The sequence below is a fragment of the Acinonyx jubatus genome, chromosome B4, assembly GCF_027475565.1.
Source record: "Acinonyx jubatus isolate Ajub_Pintada_27869175 chromosome B4, VMU_Ajub_asm_v1.0, whole genome shotgun sequence".
In the NCBI taxonomy this organism is placed as follows: domain Eukaryota; kingdom Metazoa; phylum Chordata; class Mammalia; order Carnivora; family Felidae; genus Acinonyx; species Acinonyx jubatus.
This window is the reverse complement of record NC_069387.1, coordinates 50890926-50912399: the sequence shown is the minus strand read 5'-3', so window position 1 is coordinate 50912399 and position 21474 is coordinate 50890926. Positions and strand designations below refer to the sequence as shown.

General features: G+C 37.0%; 2 protein-coding genes across 10 annotated transcripts in view; one reads left to right on the top strand and one right to left on the bottom strand.

The window, feature by feature from the left end:
* CAPZA3 (capping actin protein of muscle Z-line subunit alpha 3) overlaps positions 1-15662 on the bottom strand; it is a 38933-nt gene extending 23271 nt beyond the window's left edge. The window contains exon 1 of the mRNA XM_027035658.2: positions 14588-15662. Coding sequence (XP_026891459.1) covers positions 14601-15500 — 900 coding nt within the window. The 5' untranslated portion in view covers positions 15501-15662 and the 3' untranslated portion in view covers positions 14588-14600. The remainder of the gene's footprint in view (positions 1-14587) is intronic.
* Positions 15663-15691: 29 nt separating this feature from the next.
* PLCZ1 (phospholipase C zeta 1) overlaps positions 15692-21474 on the top strand; it is a 147469-nt gene continuing 141686 nt past the window's right edge. For 5 of the 9 annotated variants that reach the window (XM_053225900.1, XM_053225901.1, XM_053225902.1 and 2 more), the window contains exons 1-3: positions 15692-15780; positions 16270-16427; positions 17460-17581. In XM_053225900.1, the coding sequence (XP_053081875.1) occupies positions 16415-16427; positions 17460-17581 (135 nt within the window). In that variant the 5' untranslated portion in view covers positions 15692-15780; positions 16270-16414. Of the gene's footprint in view, positions 15781-16269; positions 16428-17457; positions 17582-21474 lie in introns of those variants that run through there. The other 4 variants (XM_027035652.2, XM_027035654.2, XM_053225898.1 and 1 more) reach the window with 3 other exon arrangements.

The window sequence follows — 21474 nt, the reverse complement described above, 5'->3', positions numbered from 1 at the left end:
ACATTGATGAAAAGTAAATTCTGTCTGTCATAAATCTGATGTTATAAAACATTACAAACAATGGTTTATGTTTTGTGTCACCAATGGTAGATAAATTTATCTTGATTTAGATATTCTCATGTTCTGTAGACCTTTGAAAAGAGTTTACTGTTGGCATCATGTGAAACTTCTCCATGGTCACTTTCCCAGGAGAAGGCGTAGGAATGCAGAAGAGGGGACTAGTTTTATTTGATGGATAGCATACATACATTTTTAACTCTGGATTTAGATGGATGGCCATGGCAGATGGGTTGGAAGGGAATCTCTTGTGTTCTCCTGAGTCCATAAGATATTTTCTCAACTATAGTCATTTCAAACACCTTTTGGCTTCAGCATGTAAGAGCCATATTTTAGTAATATGCTTAAAATGTTATTGTACATATTTTTGTGTTTGGCTATAGGGATGCCTATAATATTTTCTAGTGCTACAATATTAATGGTAGAAATGCACTGCATTCCCCAGAATCACATATCTTGGGGTAGATGTAAATGGGCTGTCTAATGTCAAGTCTTGCACTGTCTGTTCTTTTGCCAGAAACTCCAGGGCATCCCGAGAATACGTGTGATTATCTGGCAAGGGCACCAAAGCGTCTCCAATACCTATTTGAAAAGTGTCAACTCATTTTCTATTATACTGTCATTTCCCAGAAAAATATCACTAATAATTTTACAGCTAAATTCCTCTGAATGCAACACTCTGCTTAAAGATAAATGGATTTTATCTTTATGGTTTTGCTTTTTCTGACATACTCATTGAACTATAATAAGTAAAAAATTTAAAAATGAATAGTTCAGCAACTTCTTTCCGCAAATTGTCTTCACCATTGGGAAACTAGGTGAGGCAACAAGATAGGGATGAATCACATTGAGGATCAGAATGCGCGAAACTGGAAAAGCAGGTAATTTATGTACTCTGTAAAGCAGTTTTATTAAACAGAAAATTGCTACAATTTTGTGCAAGTCACAGGAAAGCCATGCTGTATCTTTATGGTCAGGCTTTCATAATCCTCTGACCTGGTAAGAAATACTCTGACTTTCCGATTTCCCAGCTGGAACCCTACGCCCTGTACAAGTCTTGGCCTCTTTTGCTCTCTTCTGAACAATGTCTCAGTACCAGTGGCAGCTACAAGCCAAACTCACCTTTTAACCACCCCCAGGCAAAACCAGAGATGGAGTTCTTTCCCAATTTCAGTCTGTGCTTACCATGAGGAATTGAACGCCAGACACATAGCTGGCATTGCTGTCCTGGTTCAGCATACAGCCTTGCTCATTTCTCAGCCTCTTACCACTCCTTGTCTTTCACAATTACATGGGCTGGAAATGAAGTGTGGTGCCTTCTAACCCCCTAGGAGTTGGGGGAGGGGAGTGGAAATTGCAGGAGGGAAATTTCACTTCATTTTTGGAGGCTTTAGGTTCATGTTGCTTCTGAATAAGTGAAACTGTTTTTACTTCTGTTTATTTTCTCCTTACATCCCTCTGTTTGTGCTTTCAGTGGTTTATTTTGTGTTTGCTTATTATTTTTTCATTTGTTTTCTTGCTTCTTTTCTTTTGGCTTTTTATGTACTCATGTTATCTACTTATTTTATTCCCCATTTCTTTTTACTGGTCCTGCATAGGAAATCATTCTAATACAGTCCATGTGGGTTATGTTTTTTAAGTGTTTTCTTGAAAAATGTGTATTATTTGTGAGCATCTATTTTTAATTTCTGCATTTGTTATTGTGATGTGAATCACACTGTGTCTTACTCTTTGTTATCCAGAAGAGTGTTTTTAACATCCACTCATACTGTCATGTGCACCTGTCTTCCATTACTTCCAGTTGGCCACGGCCCTCCATGGTGTGAGGCCACCACCTTTCTTTTTTAATTCATCGGTGGTGAACTTCTAAATTGCTGTGAACTTCCCGTCACCACAAACAGCACTGCAGTGGACATCCTTGTCCGTGTTTCCTTCCAGACCAATGTGAGAATTTTGGAAGCAAGTGCACCCAGGAGTTGCTACGTCATAGGATATGCACGTGTTTAATTTGGTTAAATTGTGTCAGATTGCACTTGACAACAGCAGCTTTTGTTTGACTTCCCACCAGTATTGTATGGAAATTCCTACACACACGCACACATACACAAATGCACATCTTTACCATAATTCACTTAAACCAGCTTCTGACTTTTGCCTTTTTAAATATGTGTAATGTGAAACTAATGATTGTCTAATTTGCATTTTTTTGATTATCTATATGCTCTTTTCATGGGCATTTTAGATTTCCTACTCTATAAATTACCTGTTTATGTACTTTGCCCATTTTTCTATTAGGATGGCTGTCTTCTTCCAGTTCACTTAAGAAGCATCTTGTGTCAAACTGTGTGTGTATTATCAGAAGAGGGGTAAGATTTACTTCTCTCCTTTATAGCTTCCTGCTCAAGACCTGTGTAATTTTACCATTCATCAGCCACATGAAGATGATTTTAAAAGATCTGTTAAATGTTATAAGCATTAGTGTTAACTTGATTTAGTAAGAAGTTGTTTATTATTTCCTTTTTGGATACCATCCACTTGTAGGCAGATCAGCAAAATAAATGACAAGGGAGCTGTTAAGACTTTCTTTCTTTCTTTCTTTTAAGTTTATTTATTTATTTTGAGAGAGCATGAGCACAGGCTGGGGACGGGCAGAGACAGAGGGAGAGAGAGAATCCCAAGCAGGCTTTGCACTGTCAGCACAGAGCCCAAAGTGGAGTTTGAATCACAAACTGTGAGATCATGACCTGGGCTGAAATCGAGAGTCGGACGTGTAACCGACTGAGTCACCCAGGTGCCCCAAGATTTTCTTTGTTAGAACAAGTCCCTCCAGTTATCAGAAGGTAAAGGGGAAATCAAATTGTCCTCTAAACCCACCTTTGTCACCATGTACAACCACTCAGACTGCTCCATTGCAATGGAGTTGGGAGTGGGTCTTTCCAATCATTGTCTCTGTCTGAAGTCAGGTGCTGCTCAATCTGACCCTTTGGATCCTGTCTTTTGTATATACTCCCTAATCTTTACCTTGTGGATTTAGGAATTATGGGGGAAATAAAATAAAATGTGACTATAAACCAGACCAGGACTATAGCATTAATTAAGGTTGCATAATTTTGAAAAAAATACACAAATTCTTAGGGCCTCATTTCAGTTTCCTAATCTATGAATGAAGAAATAAAGCTGCATGATGGTTATGTCTCTCAGGCCAAAAACAAAAACCAAGAAACCAAAAAAACCTCTGAAGCTCTTCAAACTATTTCCAAGCTTCTAAGGGCTTGAAGAAGCCTTAATCATGAATTTTTCAAGACAAGGATGGAATAAGTTGTAAGGAAATACCCAAAGAAAAGGAAAATTCCTTGCAGAAATTAGAACATATAATGGCTAATGAAAATATATTAGTATGGTGTAATGGAGTTTTGAGCATATGTGTTACATTTTTGCATCAGAATTATAAAGCTCTTATATGTGAGTGGAAGATATTAACTCCCTGAAGATATACATGGATATCTTATGTAAAATGGCAACTTGACTTTCCCAAAATGTGTTCGTGCATCGTTAATAAGTTTTACTTGAAAGAGGGTCCCATGAACAAACATTTTGGTTCAGCAATATTTAATCCCTATCATGTGCCAGGCATTATTTAGATGTTGAGGATATTCTAGTAAGCAAGAGAAACAAGGGTTTGTAATCCAGGATAGAAAAATCAGAATTTTCAAAAACTAAAGTGGTGGTGAGTGCTACAAAGGAAATAAAGTTGGTGATGTGGTCGATATTGTGATAGCACTGTATGGTGACAGATGGCAGCTACACTTGTGAGCATGGCATGGTGTGTAGACTTTTGTCCAATCACTATGTTGTATACCTGAACCTAATGTAACATTGTGTGCCAACTGTACTTCAAGTAAAAAAAAAAAAAAAAAAGGAAGAAAGAGGGGCACTTGAGTGGCTCAGTCGGTTAAGCATCTAACTCTTGATATCGACTCAGGTCATGATCTCACCGTTCACAAAATGGAGCCCTGTGTCTGGCTCTATGTTGACAGCAAAGAGCCTGCTTGGGATTCTCTGTCTCCTTCTTTCTCTCTGCCCCTTTCCTGCTTGTGTGCTCTCTAGAAAGAAAGAAAGAAAGAAAGAAAGAAAGAAAGAAAGAAAGAGAAAAAGAAAAAGAAAGAAAGACAGAAAAGACAGAGGGAAGGAAGGAAGATGGCATCTGGGTTGAGGCTTGAAGGATGAAGAGAAGCTGGTGTTAAGAAGAGCTGAAAGCTATGTTTTCAGGCAGGGGAACCTAAGTATAAAGGCCCCTCATGTAGGAGAGGGCTTGGTAAAGAAAAGGCATAGAAGGAAGCCTAAGTGGACAAAAGAGTGGTCATGGAGAAGGTGAGTGGTAGTTGATAAGATCTGGAAGTGAGGCTTGAGCCAGAGGTTATGAGACTCTATGTAGGCTAATATACGAAGATTAGACTTTAAGAATATTAAACCTATTGATATACTTTAGGAATAAGCAGAGGGTAACATTTTTTTTTTTTTTAAAGTTCATTTTGGCTCTTTCGCTGGAATGGTTTTAAGAAACTAAGAGTGGAAACAGAGATACCAGTTAGAAGGACATTGCAGTGTTCTTTTGAGAAGGGATGTGCCCTGGACTGAAGTGATGGATGCAATGATGGAGGGAGGTGGGCAGATATTTTTTGGAGGTCAAACGCAAAGACCTTGTGGACAGATTATATGTGGTTGGTGAGGGGGAAAGGGAAGAACCACAATGATTTCCAGATAACACTCAACTAAATATATTTTTTAAGTGACATGTTATCTCAGAGCCTTTAACATGTTAATGTACATTGATACCCCAAGCAGGGGTACATATAGCATTTTCAAACTTGTTTCTCCATGGAAACCCAGACAGTTCTCTTTAAACCTTAGGACATCCTTTGTGCTTGCATTCTCAAATTGACATTCACCTCTTAATGCTTTGGAAATTAAAATCTATAGTGGAAAAAGTATTTATTTAAAAGAAACAGTAATAGAATTGTTGAATCATTATGTTGTACACCTAAGCTAATATAACACTGTACGTTAATTATACTTGAATAAAAAAAGTAGTAAAATAAGTAAATAACAAAAGAAAAAAAATGAAACAAAAGAAGAAAGAAAAGGAAACAGTAGTAGAGTGTAGTTTGTTTCTTTAACGTCTTTATCTATTTAACCATTCATTTACATATTCAACAAATGCCTACTAAACACTGCTTATGTTCCAGACCCAGTAATGGGATCACCGAAGCAAATAAGAATCCTTTTCCTAATGCAGTACATTTATAAAGAACTGTTTTTTGAAAATCAATTTAATTTTTTTTTTTTAACGTTTATTTATTTTTGAGACAGAGAGAGACAGAGCATGAACGGGGGAGGAGCAGAGAGAGAGGGAGACACAGAATCGGAAGCAGGCTCCAGGCTCTGGGCCATCAGCCCAGAGCCCGACGCGGGGCTCGAACTCATAGACCGTGAGATCGTGACCTGAGCGGAAGTCGGACGCTTAACCGACTGAGCCACCCAGGCGCCCCGATTTGAAAATCAATTTAAAAGGAGGAATTGAGCAATAAGATAAAAGGAAAGCAGAGTTAGTCATACTGCAAATATTTTGTAAAAGAATTTTGGGAGGGAGTAAAATAAATTTGTAGTAGCATAAAGGAGTCTCTTTGGGATGCAGTCCCTTAGGAGGACACTGAAATACATGCACGGGTGGTTAGCAGCAAGGTTGGTTTCTTTTATCAGGTCTTGAAGAGCTTGATGTGTGGTATTTTGGGTAAAACCAATACAGTGGGACTATGAATATTGGCAAGTGGGTTACAAGTTTATGTTGGACCAAGCTAAGTCAGGTAATGCAGTTTAACTCAAATTTTCCATAGTCATATTCCCTGCAAATAGTTGTGTGCTGGGAGTCAATTTAGTTCCAACAAAATGTACTGAATGGTACCATGTAACTATAAAAAGCCACTATCACCAGATTTTCCTCTCGTATTTCTTGAGGTCTTGGCATTAGAGATCATGGTACTCTGCAAGGACTTCTAGAAACGTGAATAAATCAGTCTGACATATGATTACCAGTGTAGACATAGCTAATATAATTCCAAAGAGACACTATAGATCTTTCTAAATTTTAGGGATTTGTTATGCTATGATAATAGTTTTGCAAAAGGGCCCTGATTTTCCTTTATTTTTTATAAACAAAGTTTTATACATTTTATAAATCCTATATTTTCTTATCAACCCATAAGAATTTGAGCTGTTGGATTGAAGATTGCTTATCCAAGAATGAGGTATAAAAAAAAAAGCATTGAAATGAACATGAAAAATACTCATTAAGAAACATTATGATATTGTTCAGGTATCTTTGGTAAAAACACATATAATATTTATGGAATTTTCCCTTTCTTCAGTCTCATGCTATGACTGTCTCTGAACTGAGGGCTGCATTTGCATGCTATTAGGGTCACAGATCACATTGCTAAGGAATAAAAAAAATAAATCTGTCCAATTAGTAAATCCTATTCACACAATAAATTTTTTTTTATTTGTATGAGTTTGGAACATGAACATGGTGCTTGTAAAGTGAGGGGCACTTTACATATTCTAAAAGAAGAATAAAAAGTGACTAGGGAGATAAGAACAGTATGATAAGCATTAGATTTATGCAATAAAGTTAATTCAGAAAATCTGTTGCATTTATAACCTAGAAGAGGTTGTCCTTTTCAAGGCATTAAAATGGACTAAAATATTCAGAAAACTTACTTGAAATCCTTCCAAACACATCTTTTATGTAGCTCTATAAAATATATTTATTTATTTAAACTAATGGCATTTCTAAATGAACAAATGAACAAAAGGACGAAATAGTAAATGTTGGATGTTCATCCTACCAAAGTAAAAGCCCTGTAAGGTGTCAAAAATCACATTCAGAATGAATGTGTATAGTATCCTCCATTTGCCCCTTCAAATCTACCTTCTCCCCTTCCCCATCCTACTACTGGCCATGGGAGGCTGATGTACATGGACTCCCTTGCCCTCTGGCTTGACTAGTTTTGCCAATGGGGAGCTCTGACAGAAGCTGGAGAAAAAAAAAAAAGGAGAGCACTTATGCCCTTTCTCTCTTTCTGAGGGGCCTCCTCAGGCTGTCAGTGCTCCTTCACAGAGGCCCTTCTTCTGGTGTCCCATTATATTGACTCCTCCCTCTAGGTTCTGGTGGCCACTCCCTAACCTTGACCTAAATATGTGAATAGATTTAATGTTATTTTACTCTCCTCAGTGTTCCCTCATCTTTGTGGATAATCCCTTCATTATATCTTTTTGAACTACCCAATTTGTATTTTTCATATGATTTCTGTTTGGGCACAGACTGATTAAATTCTTGTCCCCGGAGCCTCCTTAAGCTATCTATATCTACATGGCATGTGATATAACATCAAGAATGAATTGTCAGGGCAATATAGTGTGGGAATTGTATTCTTATCATGTGCCAGACACTATGATCTTTAAAATGCAAAGCTGTACTTCCAACTCAGAGACATTTGTAAATTACAATTCCTAAAAGGTGGAGAATTTGTTTGGATTGATGCTCTCAAGAACTTTCTCTTATCTTTGGGAAATGCTTGTTGTGAAGTTCTGACCAACCTGAGAGACTATTGGAAGCTTTCTTCTCTTGGACATTTATTTATTCACCAATCATGTATTGTTCATACAGTATATGTAAAAAATTATTCTAGATGTGCATTCAACCCTCACTTAACAAATGGAAAAAAAATCATACCAAAGATGTCATATATTTTAACCTTTCTTAATGTCAGAAGAGTAGTTATTGGTAGAATCAAGACTTGAACTTAGATATTCTGATTCAAAGTTTTATAGATTTTCATTACATTGTGCATGAAAGAAACAAAATCTCTCCTTTGGCCTATTAAGAGAAACAGGGCAAACACTCACATCTAATATTCAAATTAATGTAGACAATTACCAGTGCGGAATTAAACATAAAATGCATTCACATTTAAGAAATGTAGACAGCACTTCTGGTGAAGCGTCTCTTAGGCTTCTTGGAAGAAGTGATTAAGTCCAGTTTAGTCATATAAGGTCCATATAAGGAAGCGCAAGGGGCTCTCAGATCATGGAGAAACTTTGAACACTGAGCCAGAAAATGTGAAATCTACTCCCTAGTCAATCAGTATCTTTTAAAAGTGTTTGATCAAGACTGTGAATAACATCAATGAGTAATCAGTTGAAGATTATGAAAATTAATTTGGCAGAACTTCATAGAATAGATTGGAGATTAAAAAAAGAAAAGAAGGCAGACTTATTAGAAATCTTGATAAGTGAGAAGTAACAAAGATTATTGATAAGGTGAGAGAGAGAATAAGTAAGAAAAATACTTGCAGGAACATAAGTAAAAAAATTCAATGACTAGTTACATTTTAGAAAATAGGAAAGAAGTTAAGGATGTCTGAGTTTTGGCCTTGAGTTAATGGCAAGGTAGTGCTTCTAAGAGCAGAAAAAAGAAAGTAATTTGTTTGAGGGAAAGAGGAGCAGGTAAAAATAACAGCTTCGTTATGGAAGTGTTTACTTTAACATTGAAAGGTAGGGTTTGTAGTAGATAATATCGGAAAAGAAGCCTAAAGTCAAGTTGATTAGAGTCATCTGTGTGATTGTTTAATAGATGTCTTGTTTTCATTTATAGAGTGTAGGTGGACTGGGGTTGGGTGGATGTGGCAGTTGGATGGGAAGGGGCAGTGAGTATGGACAAAGGGACCAGTGCCAAGATAGAATATTCTTGGAGGTCTAAGTCAAACTGGGAGATATGTTTATGCAAAGCTCTTCTGGTAGAGTGTGGTCAATCAATGTTGTATCTTACAATAAATACGGTGCTTAGCGAAAAAAAAAAAAGCAACAAGTTTGGAAGCCAAGAGGGAAGAGAAAAATATGCAAATGGTATTGAAAATAGTTTTGAAGAGCTATTTAGTAATAAGCCATGGATTATTTTCTCCAGTCCTGTTGTACCTGATGAATATTGTGGTGAATATTTTGAAGAATGGGGTGGTTGCTGAAGACTTTGGTGACTGAAGGTGATAAGGTAAAAAGAAGAGGATGGAAAACTAAGGTTTGGAGAATATTTGTGTTTGAGTCTGAGGTTCGGTGGAGGAGGAGAAATGAAACGAATTAGAAGAAGGGAAGACTAAAATGCAATTATAACTGAGGAATTAAAGGTTTTTCAGGATGAAGATGTAGTCATCTTCTCATGACAATAACTGACAAAAGGCAATTGGAATCAACAATTATGATATTGAAAACTTTTGAGAATGGATTTTTATTATATTATTACACTGGCAGCCAGAGGTTGCAGAGTTAAGGCAGCATGATGTGGTATACAGAACAGGAGTTTTCAAGTGTGACAGACCTGATTTGGAATCCCAGTTCTGTCCCTTACCAGCTGTGTCAATTTGGCAAGGCTACTTACGAATATTCTTAGTTTCCTAAGCTGTAAAAAATAATTCCCGGTTGTCAAATTCTTATAAGGAATCAATGAGGCAGATGAAATTGCTGGTAGAATGCCTAGAACATAGCAGCCTCTTAATTAAATCCATTCCTTTAAGAAAACAATAAGTGGTAAGGATACAGAAGAAAAAGCAAGAATAGGATAATCCTTTGAAAAGTTTCATGGTGAAAGGACCTGAGACATTTATAGGGAAAATTTTTTAGGCTAGTTGGAACTGTATACACTTGCTGGTGGAGGAGAGGAGCCAAGATGGATGGGGCTAGTGAGGAACTAAGAACCAAAAAGGGTAACTGAACAATCAAGAGCGTGGATGACAAAATATCAAGGACTTAGGATCAAGTGAACAGGAGGAAGAGTTAGTCTTAAAAAGGAACATACGCTTCTTTGGAGACTATTTGGCAGGAGAGAAAATAAATGTATTTTTAAGTGTAGAGAGAAGAAGCTGTAGAAGCTCTTTTTGAAAGCATATGTCTTCTTGGTAAAGAGACTGCGTCATTTACTAAATGAGGGACTGATGAGGAAGCAGAGCTTAAGTAGAGTAGAAAAATTCGAAACACATCATGAAGAAGGCTATTGGGGTCAATCAATAGAAAAGACTAAATTGACTGCTTATCAGGAGAGACTAGTGACTGATGTGGAATTGAGATAGATTTCACTAGAATATAGGAAGCAGTAGACAGAGAACCCATTCTTTAACAATAGTACCATATACTAAGAAGCTCCTGAAATTATCCAAGCAAAAGGGTGAGAATCTAAGAGATGTGTCCTGATGAGGAGATTGAGGAGAAGGTGAGATAAATAAAAAACTGGTTGAGTGACTGTGACCTGAAAGTACTTTTCATATTGATTTACTAAAATGTAATCAGTTATGTGAACTTCATAAATATGCAGAGTCTAGTAGGAACTCTATTTGATTATTGGAGACCTTATTGATAAGTAGAAAGGAGTAGTTGGGGTTTGTATACTGTGATCAAAATTCCAACAGAAAAGGAAAGCTGAAGCCTGCTTTAGTCTCAAGGCAATCCTGAGGCTAGGGCATGTCCTCAGAACATCAGGGACTCAGTCTAGTGGGTGGGTTAAAGGATCTATGCTCCTCTTGAATCTCTGCTTGAGTAGAATATGATATGGCCATTGGGCTAGCCCTCTGGACCAGCCCCGCCAAGAGGAAGGGCACAGAAATCTTTGACAGAGGATTATGTAAAATTGAAAGAAAAATATGACTTTTAAAGAACTTGATTTTCTTAAACTTGTTGGAGAAGAAATCTCTGTCCATTTGGAATGGGAAAAGAGCAAAGGTTTTTCATCAGAGCAGTAGGTAGCCAGTTGCAGCTTCAGAATGCAATCAAATGAAGGGTCACAACATCAGCTGGGGGAATCTGCAAAGGAATAAATAGTTCCTAAAAGGACAGCAGGTATTGATGGTTTACAAAATCTTAAGGTCAACTAAACCTAGCATGTTTCATACCTTTGTTACCATTATTCATTTGTTCACTCTTTCACTCATTACGTATCAAATGACAGACAGTAATGGACTAGATCCTTAAGTAGACAAGGTTCCAGTCTAATGGAGCTTACATTCCAGTTGGGAATGGGATGGGGAGGAGAGAATATATAAAATAATACACTGAAAAAAAACAGTACAATGAGTCCTCAGGATCTGAAGCATTTTTTGTATATGTGTGTATATGCTTGGGTATGTGTGTATATATGTATATTGCTAGAGTAGGTTTAAGTGTAGTTGTGTGTGTGTGTATGTGTGTGTTTGTGTCTATGATAAAGATACAGAAAGGATTAGTTGTAGATTTTTCTGGCTATTCTAGATCCAAACAAAGAAAATAACTACCAAATAAAATCAGTGTGGGAATGATTTTGGTATAATATGGCATAAGTTAGTGAACACCTTTTTCTTTGTTTATATTCTTTTAAAGTTTGTTGCCTATCAGAGAAAACATTTGATATTTAATATTTCCAAGATTACTGTGGTGAGCTAGACATTCTCTTATGTTACTGATGGGATTATAAATTGTTAAGTGTTTCTGGAAAGCAATTTGGCAATATATATTAAAATCATGAATATGTTCTTATGTTTTCAATATGCAATTTTAGGGACTTTATCTTATGGGAAATAATCCACCATGTGGGCAAAGCTTTATGCATAGAGATACTCACTATAACCCAATTAATAACAGAAATAAAATGCCAAATATTTAAATTATGTATGAATAGAGAAGTAGTTTTCTTGTAGTAGGTGCATGAACTGTATGAATATCATGTAAATAATTAAAATTATGTGCTCAAGGAATTTTAATGACATGGGACCATATTTATGATATAGGAGGCTATGTAAAAAGAACAGGATAAAAATTTTTATATGTTATAATTCTTAATATGTAAAAAAGTCCATAAAATTGGATGGGAGGAAATAGGCCAAAATGCTTTATACCTGAAGCATTTTCTATGATTTGTACATGTGACTTTTTATATGCAGAAATACCAATAAATATTATTTTAAAAACCCCACATTTCAGTGGGAATTAAATGCTCCTGTGATTGTTCTATAAACCAGTAAGTCCTATTATGGAATGTTCTGGCAAATCAGCACTTACATATATAAAACCATAATATCCATTCAAATTTTTGTTAAATAATCTGTCAGATGGGTATGTTTTAGTGCAATGAAGCAATTGTCTTGGCTGCTTTTCTTTAGAAAAGCTTTTCTTAACTTTTTACATAACCGATTAAGGCCTGTCCTTGGTCTGTGCATAGCAAATCTGGTGAAGTAGTAGACATGGCTTTCATTTGGCAATAGTTTTACAAGAAGTGATTTTAATTGAGTAAATAGAAAGCGTAAGCTTGGATTTATGATTGGACCGATATTTCTTAAAATGTAGTGCTGGGATCCCTTGCAACAGAGTCATCTCTGAAAATTGTTTAAAATGTAGATTTCTTAGCCTACTAAATCAAATCTGAGGATGGATACCGGGAAGATGTATTTTTTTAAATTTTTAAAAAAAATATTTATTTTTGAGAGAGAGAGAGAGACATAGTGTAAGCAGGGGAGGGGCAGAGAGAGAGGGAGACACAGAATCTGAAGCGGGTTCTAGGCACTGAGCTGTCAGCCCAGAGCCCAGTGCAGTGCTCAAACCCAGGAGCTGTGAGATCATGACCTGAGCCGAAGTCGGAGGCTCAACTGACTGAGCCACCCAGGCGTCCCTGGGAAGTTGTATTTTTAAAGATATGCCCTAAGTAATTCTCCTGAGATTCTCTAAGAACCCCAGTTAAGGTAGAAATGTTTGAGATTTAGAAATTCTAGCCTTGTCTGCTCCAATGCTTCTTTTATGCAGAATGAGATCTTTTCTCAACAGCTTGGATCCAAAATACAGAGAATTTGGCCTAGCAGTAAGTCAGAATTAGGGGATGGGGTCTCTCTACTGTTCTGTTGCAATCTTATTAGAGAGCTTTAGATTTGGAATTCTTTGAGACCATAAGCAAGTGGTTAGTCACCTTGCTGGGAATAGTAATAGGGTGACTGAATAGGTAATTTGTGGTCCGGATCCTATGAAAGTGTCCTTTGGGTGAAATGCTTGCCTAAATCATCATAGAGTGTACAGTTCTTTTTTTTTTTCTTTCCACGTGTATTTATTTTTGGGACAGAGAGAGACAGAGCATGAACGGGGGAGGGGCAGAGAGAGACGGAGACACAGAATCCGAAACAGGCTCCAGGCTCTGAGCCATCAGCCCAGAGCCCGACGCCGGGCTCGAACTCCCGGACCGCGAGATCGTGACCTGGCTGAAGTCGGACGCTTAACCGACTGCGCCACCCAGGCGCCCCCTAGAGTGTACAGCTCTTAATGAAACAGGCCTCCAGGGAGAGTGGTCATACCCTAGAGGATAAGAGCAGAGCCAGACACACCTGTCACTTACTATGTGCCAGGATGAATTAAACAACTCAAAATCTTAGATTCTTCTCTCATAAAATGGAATTACTAATAGTGCCAGCTGAATCATGAAAAGTTGTGTGCCAGTCGTTGAGCACAGGGCCTGGCATGAAGTAAGCACTTATAAATGCCTACAGTGATGACTTCACAAGAATTCAACTATGTAAGCTTGAGAGGTCAGGCTTTTCCAGTTGATTTTTTCCCAAGTTTTCTAGCTTTTCCAGTTGATTTTTCAAAGACCATCTTAGTTATCAGAAAAGCCCGGGGATTTGGGGCACCTGGGTATCTCAGTCCATTAAGCATCTGACTTCAGCTCAGGTCATGATCTCTCAGTCCATGAGTCTGAGTCCCACGTTCGGCTCTGTGCTGACAGTACAGATCCTGGAGTCTGCCTCGGATTATGTATTTCCCTCTCTCTCTGCCCCTCCCTCATTCATGCTCTGTCTCTGTCTCTGTCTCTGTATTTAAAAAATAAACATTAAAAAAGAAAAGAAAAGCCTGCGGATTTGAATAATCCCAATTCTTGGAGGGCAGGGGCTCTAAGGTTACCTCTAGTTCTTCATCTGAGGTAGATTTTTGATATCTGTTGTTTTCATGGAATATCCAATACTTATGTCACTTACTGAAATCTGCTGTCTGGGTTGGGTATGACTGAACGGAATTATGTGAATTATCACTTGCAGAGTGACTTTTTTTTGTATACATTCTCTAGTTACTAAGAAAATCAAAGGTCATTTCCAAACACACACACACACACACACACAATACACACAGCCTTAACCCTGGCCACCTTTGTAATACTTCTGGGTGCCACATTGTTTCAAGCTGTTTTAGGTTCTAATAGGCATCTCTGGCTTTATGATGGTTGCTACCATGAAGCACACTTACATCACCCTTTTCTTGCCTTATTGGTTAATATTCCCTGAGTAAAAGTATTTGTTACACTTTCCCTTAATTTAAACTTACATTTGTCAAGTGATAGGCATCTCTAGTGGCTTCTTAACTTTAGGAAAATACCAACACCCCTCCCGGAAATACCACTAAATCAGGCTGAGACAATTACCAGGAGCAATCCTTTAGATTATCCAGTTGCATAACACACTTCTTGAATAAATGACATAACCTAATTTAGGATACATCACCAAATTCAAGTCAGAGAGTATCCTTTGCCAGTCAATAAGAGTGCGGGTCACTGGAAGATCTCTTCGTAGAATTTTTCTCAGGGCTTCGTTCGATAACTCCTGTAATTCTTCTAAGACTGCAACTTGAAATATATTCTCTTGCTCTTCCACAAGCCTCGCAAAACTTAAAGCCAGTTGAGCTTGGTTAACTATTTCCAAGCTTTCTTTCAGGTCCTTGGAGATTTCAATATGAAGGTTGACAGCCTTGAAGAAGTGAGCTTGCACAAAAATTCTTCCTGTTACTTGGGTTAGAAATGGATTGATTTGGAAAATCCATTTAGATTTCCAAAGGCCATTCCAGCAGTCTCTTGTTTCATAGCTGTGGTCCTCAATGCACGCTATCAAGAACTCCTTATTTTTCACAGTTTTTCTCAGCACGTTGCAATTTCCTTTTGGGTAGTGATCACTCACGTACAGTTTTAAGGCACACAGAACAACATTTCTCAGGTATTCTGTCTCATTCCGAATGATACCATGACTTTGGATGTCTTTTAACTGGTTTTGAAGCAGGTCGAATTTGAAAGAAAGTTTGCTTTGATAGTCAAAAAATCGGTAGTCACCCATTACGTTGTGGTGAGACAAGAGTACTGGATTTCCATCGATAGAGAGTGGTACACAATATTTCTGGCAGTGTTGGTGGCCTGCACACTCACCTTGATGGTGCATAAGTTTTTCATCACGGATAAGCAGACAGAGATCATCAAAGGCATTTACAAATTCCCCTGGAGGAGCCTGTATCAACAGTCTGCGAATTACTCTTTCTTTCTCTTTCCTACTCAGAACGCTAAGTGACATGCTTGGTTGCAGCAGAAGCAAAGCTTCTGAAATAAAGAGTGTTCAAAGGATGAGAAAACATTCCATGAGACACCTTTCCCATCAAGGTGTTAAACATTCAAGCTTAAGATTACTATGGCTAATCATGAAAACAGGTTGTCTTGCAAGCTGAGTCTCCTGATGAAGTCATAAAGAACCTTTCTCTATTAAGTGTGGAACCTTTGATGATGTCACCATGGGTGTTCAGGCCAAAAGAAAAACATGACGGTCACCTGACAGTGTGGTACCCAGCCATTCAGCTGTATGTATTTTGAAGATTTTAAAAACTTAGCCTCCCAAACAGCCTTCTTCAAGAGCGGTGTGTCGCTGTGGGCATTCTATGTTGTCAGGAATCTACAGAAGCAGCCTAGAGTTTCTAGAGAGGGTTTGGCAGCCCTTTGCACCTTTGGGGACCACAGTGGCATTTATTTATCCTAGGGCCCTCAGAATATTCTCCCCAAACCCACTGGAAGCACATTATGCCCAAAAGTTTCAGGGGGGTTCAACAAAAGAGTAAAAATAAAACAAGATACGATGGCAGTTGACAGAAAAATGCCAAACAGCAGAGGATACTGCATTATAACCATTGAGGGTTTGAAGATTGTTAAAATGTAAGCAAGAAGCCAGAAACTTTCAAGGGCAGTGAAATGCAGGGACCACATCTGGCATGTGGATTCTATGGGATTTAATTGTGAGCTATCTCCAAAGAACAAAGGCGCAAACCACTCTGTATTTTCTGCTTTCTCTCTAGAAAAGGGTCAGAGGCAACAGCTGATGAATATCAAGAAATTCCTTTACTACAAAAGGGCAGAGTTGACTATATTTGAAACCTGTGACAACATGTAATGGGGAGAGACTACTAAGCAAGGAGAAGCATAACAACAGGCCATGAAAATATGGAGAACAAATATCCATTCAGAAGTCCTTTCTGTTCCTCTTTTCTCTTCTTCCTCTTAATTAATCCCCTTTACTTGATTCTCCTCTTTCTTTTTGAAGAGTCTGGAAGTTAAGCCTCTCTCATTTAAGTATAAACCTCTTCCTTCCATCCGTCCTAAGCTTTTCTGCATTTCCCTTACTTCCTGTCTTTTTCTTATGAGAACATGAGCTTTGCCATATTAAGTCATAGCCTTTATATGTGAGGGCTTTTCATTAGTTTTAGCAGTCTGAAACTGAGTGGAATTTTGAACAATTTTCACAAGTACCTTTCATGATATTATAAGTTGTCATATTAATTCCCAACTTCAGTTTTTCCATTTGAAGTGTCCTAATTTTTTTGTAGTTTGTCTGTATACAGTAAGTAAGCTTGATTATTTTAATTTTCTATTCATACCAAATATACATTCAGCATGGCATTTTTAACCCTTTTTGGTGGTACTTAAAATGTTGCCTTTTTTTGGCACGTGTAGCTGGACATCTGGCTAATGTCATGGTAATAATAATTATATCAAACATGGTAACTATTTATTGAACACTGAGTAGCAGAAACTGTGTTCAGTAATATATTGAGAACTTATGCCCCCACTTTCCCTAAATATTAATTTGCTCACCTTTTAGATGAGGAAAGTGAACTTGAGAGAGGTCAAGTGACAGGGAGATTTTGAAGCCCAGCTGTCCCCCAAGTCCATGTCTCAGGAAATAGACTGTATTTCCCAAATAATAACTTGATTCCTCAAATGTTTATTTTTATTCTTTTCCTGTAATTTTTATTGTGTTATGTATGCCCTCTCATACCTTCACTACAGAATAGTACCTACTTAATTTTGTTTTAACCATAATTTATCATAGAATTATTTTGTCACTTAAGCAAAAGATAGACTATCCCTTAAAAATAAAAATAAAAACGTTAAATTGAAAAGAAATCAAATATTTCCTTAGGCATTTTAAGTACTTAATGATTTTCTGTGAGAATTTCCTTAACTTCTTTTTTTGTGCTTCATACATGGTTTTTGTCGATGATTCGGGATGAATTTAGAGGTGGAAAAATTAACCTAGAAAAAACTCACAAATTACTTGAAAAATTAGATATTCAGTGCAATTATGTTCATGTGAAATCTATTTTTAAGGTGAGATAATATCCACCCCTTGTCTGCCCCACCCTATGAAGGACTTAATCCAATATAGGGGAAATGTCAACAGCTACTTGGATGCTTTCTACAGAAAATACATATGAAAAATTAGTCTCTTGAGAATTAAAGCAATTAATTATGCTAAATACATTTACAATCGAGAAGGAGAGAATTTAGGTAGGAGATAAAATAAGTTAATGGTAAAATTTGAAATAATACCAGATTATTAATTTAGCATAATTAGCTGAAGATACAAGAATGTTCATGTAAGATTAGGACTGGTCATATGATTAGATCAAAATCACATAAATGAAGAAATGGTAAATGGATTAGATGTTAGTGATTTATAGAAGGAAAAAGAAGTCTTGAGAAAAATGGTATTTTACTCACTTCAAAGTAGAAAATCATGCCAGAAGTTTTCTTTGTTTGAAGAACTAGTAGGATGGAAACTGGATCAATTTTTTCACTAAAGGACAGAGGGAAAGATCATCAATAAGTAAGAAAAATCCAAGCACTCAGCTGAGTTTTGTGCTAGGAAATGGCAAATTTCTTGGCAAATCAAGTAAAAATACTGGATTGGCTACTTAAGAAGATGGAAATCCTGAATATGATACTGTTTTCTGAAAGTGACTACCCAGATAACAGTCTGTGAAATTCTTACCATTAATACAAACTGGGAAACCTGTGTTACCTGCCTGTAAGCTAACCAGTTAGCCTGATATAATTTCATGGATGACAGCCAAGGCAGGCTTTTGGTTCAGAGAAAATAGCTTTGTTACAAAAATAGCCATTGCAAGGGTATCAGCATTTTGGTGCTATTTCTCCAAGTCTCAATTCCCAAAGCATGATGTGAAGAGGGCCAACTGACAGAAGCACATGCCCTGGGTTGTCTTATCAGAGAGGGACCTCAAGTTTAAGGAACCCAAATCTTTTATTACAGGAAGTAAGCCTGTCTGATCTTTGCCCTGGAGGGTGCCCTTATCATTATTATCATGCACAGTAAAGAAACCTGCTTTTTCCCCTTGAGGGAGATATTATCTTTTCATCATGCAAACATCCTTGAAAAGCTAGTTCTGAAGTAAGTGTTGGTGCCTCTGCTGGAAAACCTGCAGAGACACAGGAGACCATGGAGCAGCCCTATCAAGTACTTCTCTCAACAAGATTTAGCCCCCATGTTTACAAATCACAAAGAGGAGGTTCAAAAAAAAAAAAGCTGCACTTCTCAAGAGACTGCAGTAAAAGACAAAAGTTTCAGATTGTTTTTTATGAATGCAAGTAGTTCGTGCTGCCATAAACTCTCAGAATTTTAAGCAACTCATGTCTAATACTATACCTGAAGAACACAAGGTTTGTGAAAGATCTTCACAAGTAGAACTTCCCCCCAGTGGTATCACTCAATGGGAGAACCAAATAAGTACTTTTTTGGTTTAATAAAATTCACGTTCAACACAACAGAGAGGTAATATATTAAATCTGTATCAAATGTGAAATGTGATCAATCTTATTCAGTGATTATCAGGTTGCTTTGCATTACCTGCAAAATGAAGATATGTGTCTGAGATGTACTTGAGTAAAGTGCATGCCCTATTAAAAAGTGTTATGTAAAATGTGCAACAGTTCTAACAGGTAAAGAAATAGGTCATTAATTGATATTAACAATTATTTAAACGCGAGAGGGTGAAGGTCTAGTTTGTTTAGCAAAACCTTTCTGGAATGGCTATGAAAATAATTTTTATAATTGAGGGACAGAGATTGCTTAGAATTCTTTAAAAACCTCTTTAAAATGGCCTCAAATAATTTAAGCATAAATTGCATATAAACAAGGCTGATGATCATGACAAGAAATTGTTATCAAAATAATTCCCCTAGGCCCTTGAATAGATGATACTTTGTTGCCTTTGGCTACATTGCCATATATGCATTAAGAAATTAATTAAATAGAATGCTAGGGAAGGTGTATTGGCTAATGAAATTTTCTGGATAGCTAAAAATTAAGCTTCTTAAACATTGGACTGTTTTGCTTCAACTTTTGTTGTTTATCTTTCCAAAATTCACGGTACACCTTGTAGCCCGAGTAAATGCAATGAATCTTAAAGAATCTTATTTTGGTGACCAAAACCTTCCAGTTTCTCAGGACTATTGTTATTGGCAAGCTCAATGGGCGTGGAGATTCTTCACTCCATCAGATCTTCCCTGTTCAGTACTTGGCAAATCAGAAATTTCCCTAAGCAAATGTCTTAACCTGCAGAATGGGGAAACTAATATAGTTATCTTGCCGGATTGTGCTGAATAGTAAATATTATTTGTGAATGTATCTAGTATAAGGCTTGGAAAAAAGTAGGCACTCAATAAATATTATTTGAAGTATATCAATCATAATTGTTCAAAAAATATAGGAAGTTGCATTACATTTATTGATTTCTTAAGAAGCTGGCATAAATTCTGATGTGAATTTATTTTCTTATTGGGTGAATATTTACTATGAAATTTAAGTAAAGAAGGTGTACCTTTATGACCCTGGCAAAATATTCACATTTTCATTTTACAAAATCAATTCTTGAGCCATGACGTGGGGAGCAATTCTGTAAGATTTTGTTTTATCCCTTTATTAAAAAAAAAACTTTATTGCTTTTACCATTGTCATTAATTTGTAGCATACAATATATTTTATAAGAAATATTCTGTGTCATTTCAACAGAATATTGCTAGTCTGAGATTACATTCTTGATTGTTAGTTGAGTATGAAATAGCATCCTTCTTAATTTTAAGAATTCATATTATTATAGGACTTACCTTAAGTTTTCAAATTCTCTAAGCAGTTAACAGCCATTATTAAATCTATAGGATGTCCATGGGACAGTTAGAAACTGTGGATTGTAAAAAATTAATAAAGTGCTCTCTCTCACTTCTCTCTCTCTCATCAGGAGGAAAAGAAATACAGAAATTACTGTTTTATAAGTAGATAATAATAAATATCATAGTTAATAATTACAGGGAATCTGAGAAGACAGAGACTCAAACTTGGGCATCTATAACAGAGGCTGTGGTACAGAGAGCATTCTTATTGTCCCTCGAAGAATAAGAAGCAGTATATGTAGATAACAGTGTGAGAAGTGCTTGATGAATAAAAGGTAACGATGTATGACTTGCACATAGGATGTATGCAAGGAAGTGATGAGGAGTGCTAGGTATGGCCAGATCACAAAAGTCCTGAGGTAGGCTACAGAGTTTGGATTTTTTTTTTTATAGACGATGGGTAGCCATTGAACTTTTCTGAGGAGGGAAATAGTGCAAAGTTTAGGATATATCTGGCAGTAGTGTAGAGTGGTTTGAAAGTTAGAAGGTAGAGAGAGGAGGTAAAGTATTTCTCTGCTGTGTCTGCCCTACAAATCTTCAACTTGGGTCAATTCAGCTACATATTGTTTCGTTCCACCGCAAGTTTATGATTTCCTATTTTAGTTGGTCTGCCACAGTCTAAGCTTATTTTTAATCTTCTCTCAAAAATAAATAGCTCCATATCCTTTTCTCTTTTTAAAAAAAATTTTAATTATTTTTGAGAGAGAAAGAGACAGAGAGACAGAGCATGAGTGGGGAATGGGAAGAGAGAGGGAGACACAGTATCTGAAGCAGGCTCCAGGCTTTCAGCATAAAGCCTGATGCAGGGCTCCAAACTCACAAAGACTGAGATCATGACCCAAGCCAAAGTTGGACGCTTAAACAACTGAGCCACCCAGGCACCCCACTCCATATCCTTTTCTAAAAGTTATATTCTCTCCTGTAGCAAATAAACTGAAAGACACCTTTACATTTCTTTCTCCATTTCCTCAATGATTCATTGCAATAAATTTTGCCTTCATACCTACCTTGAAAACCTCTATTTTTAAAATGGT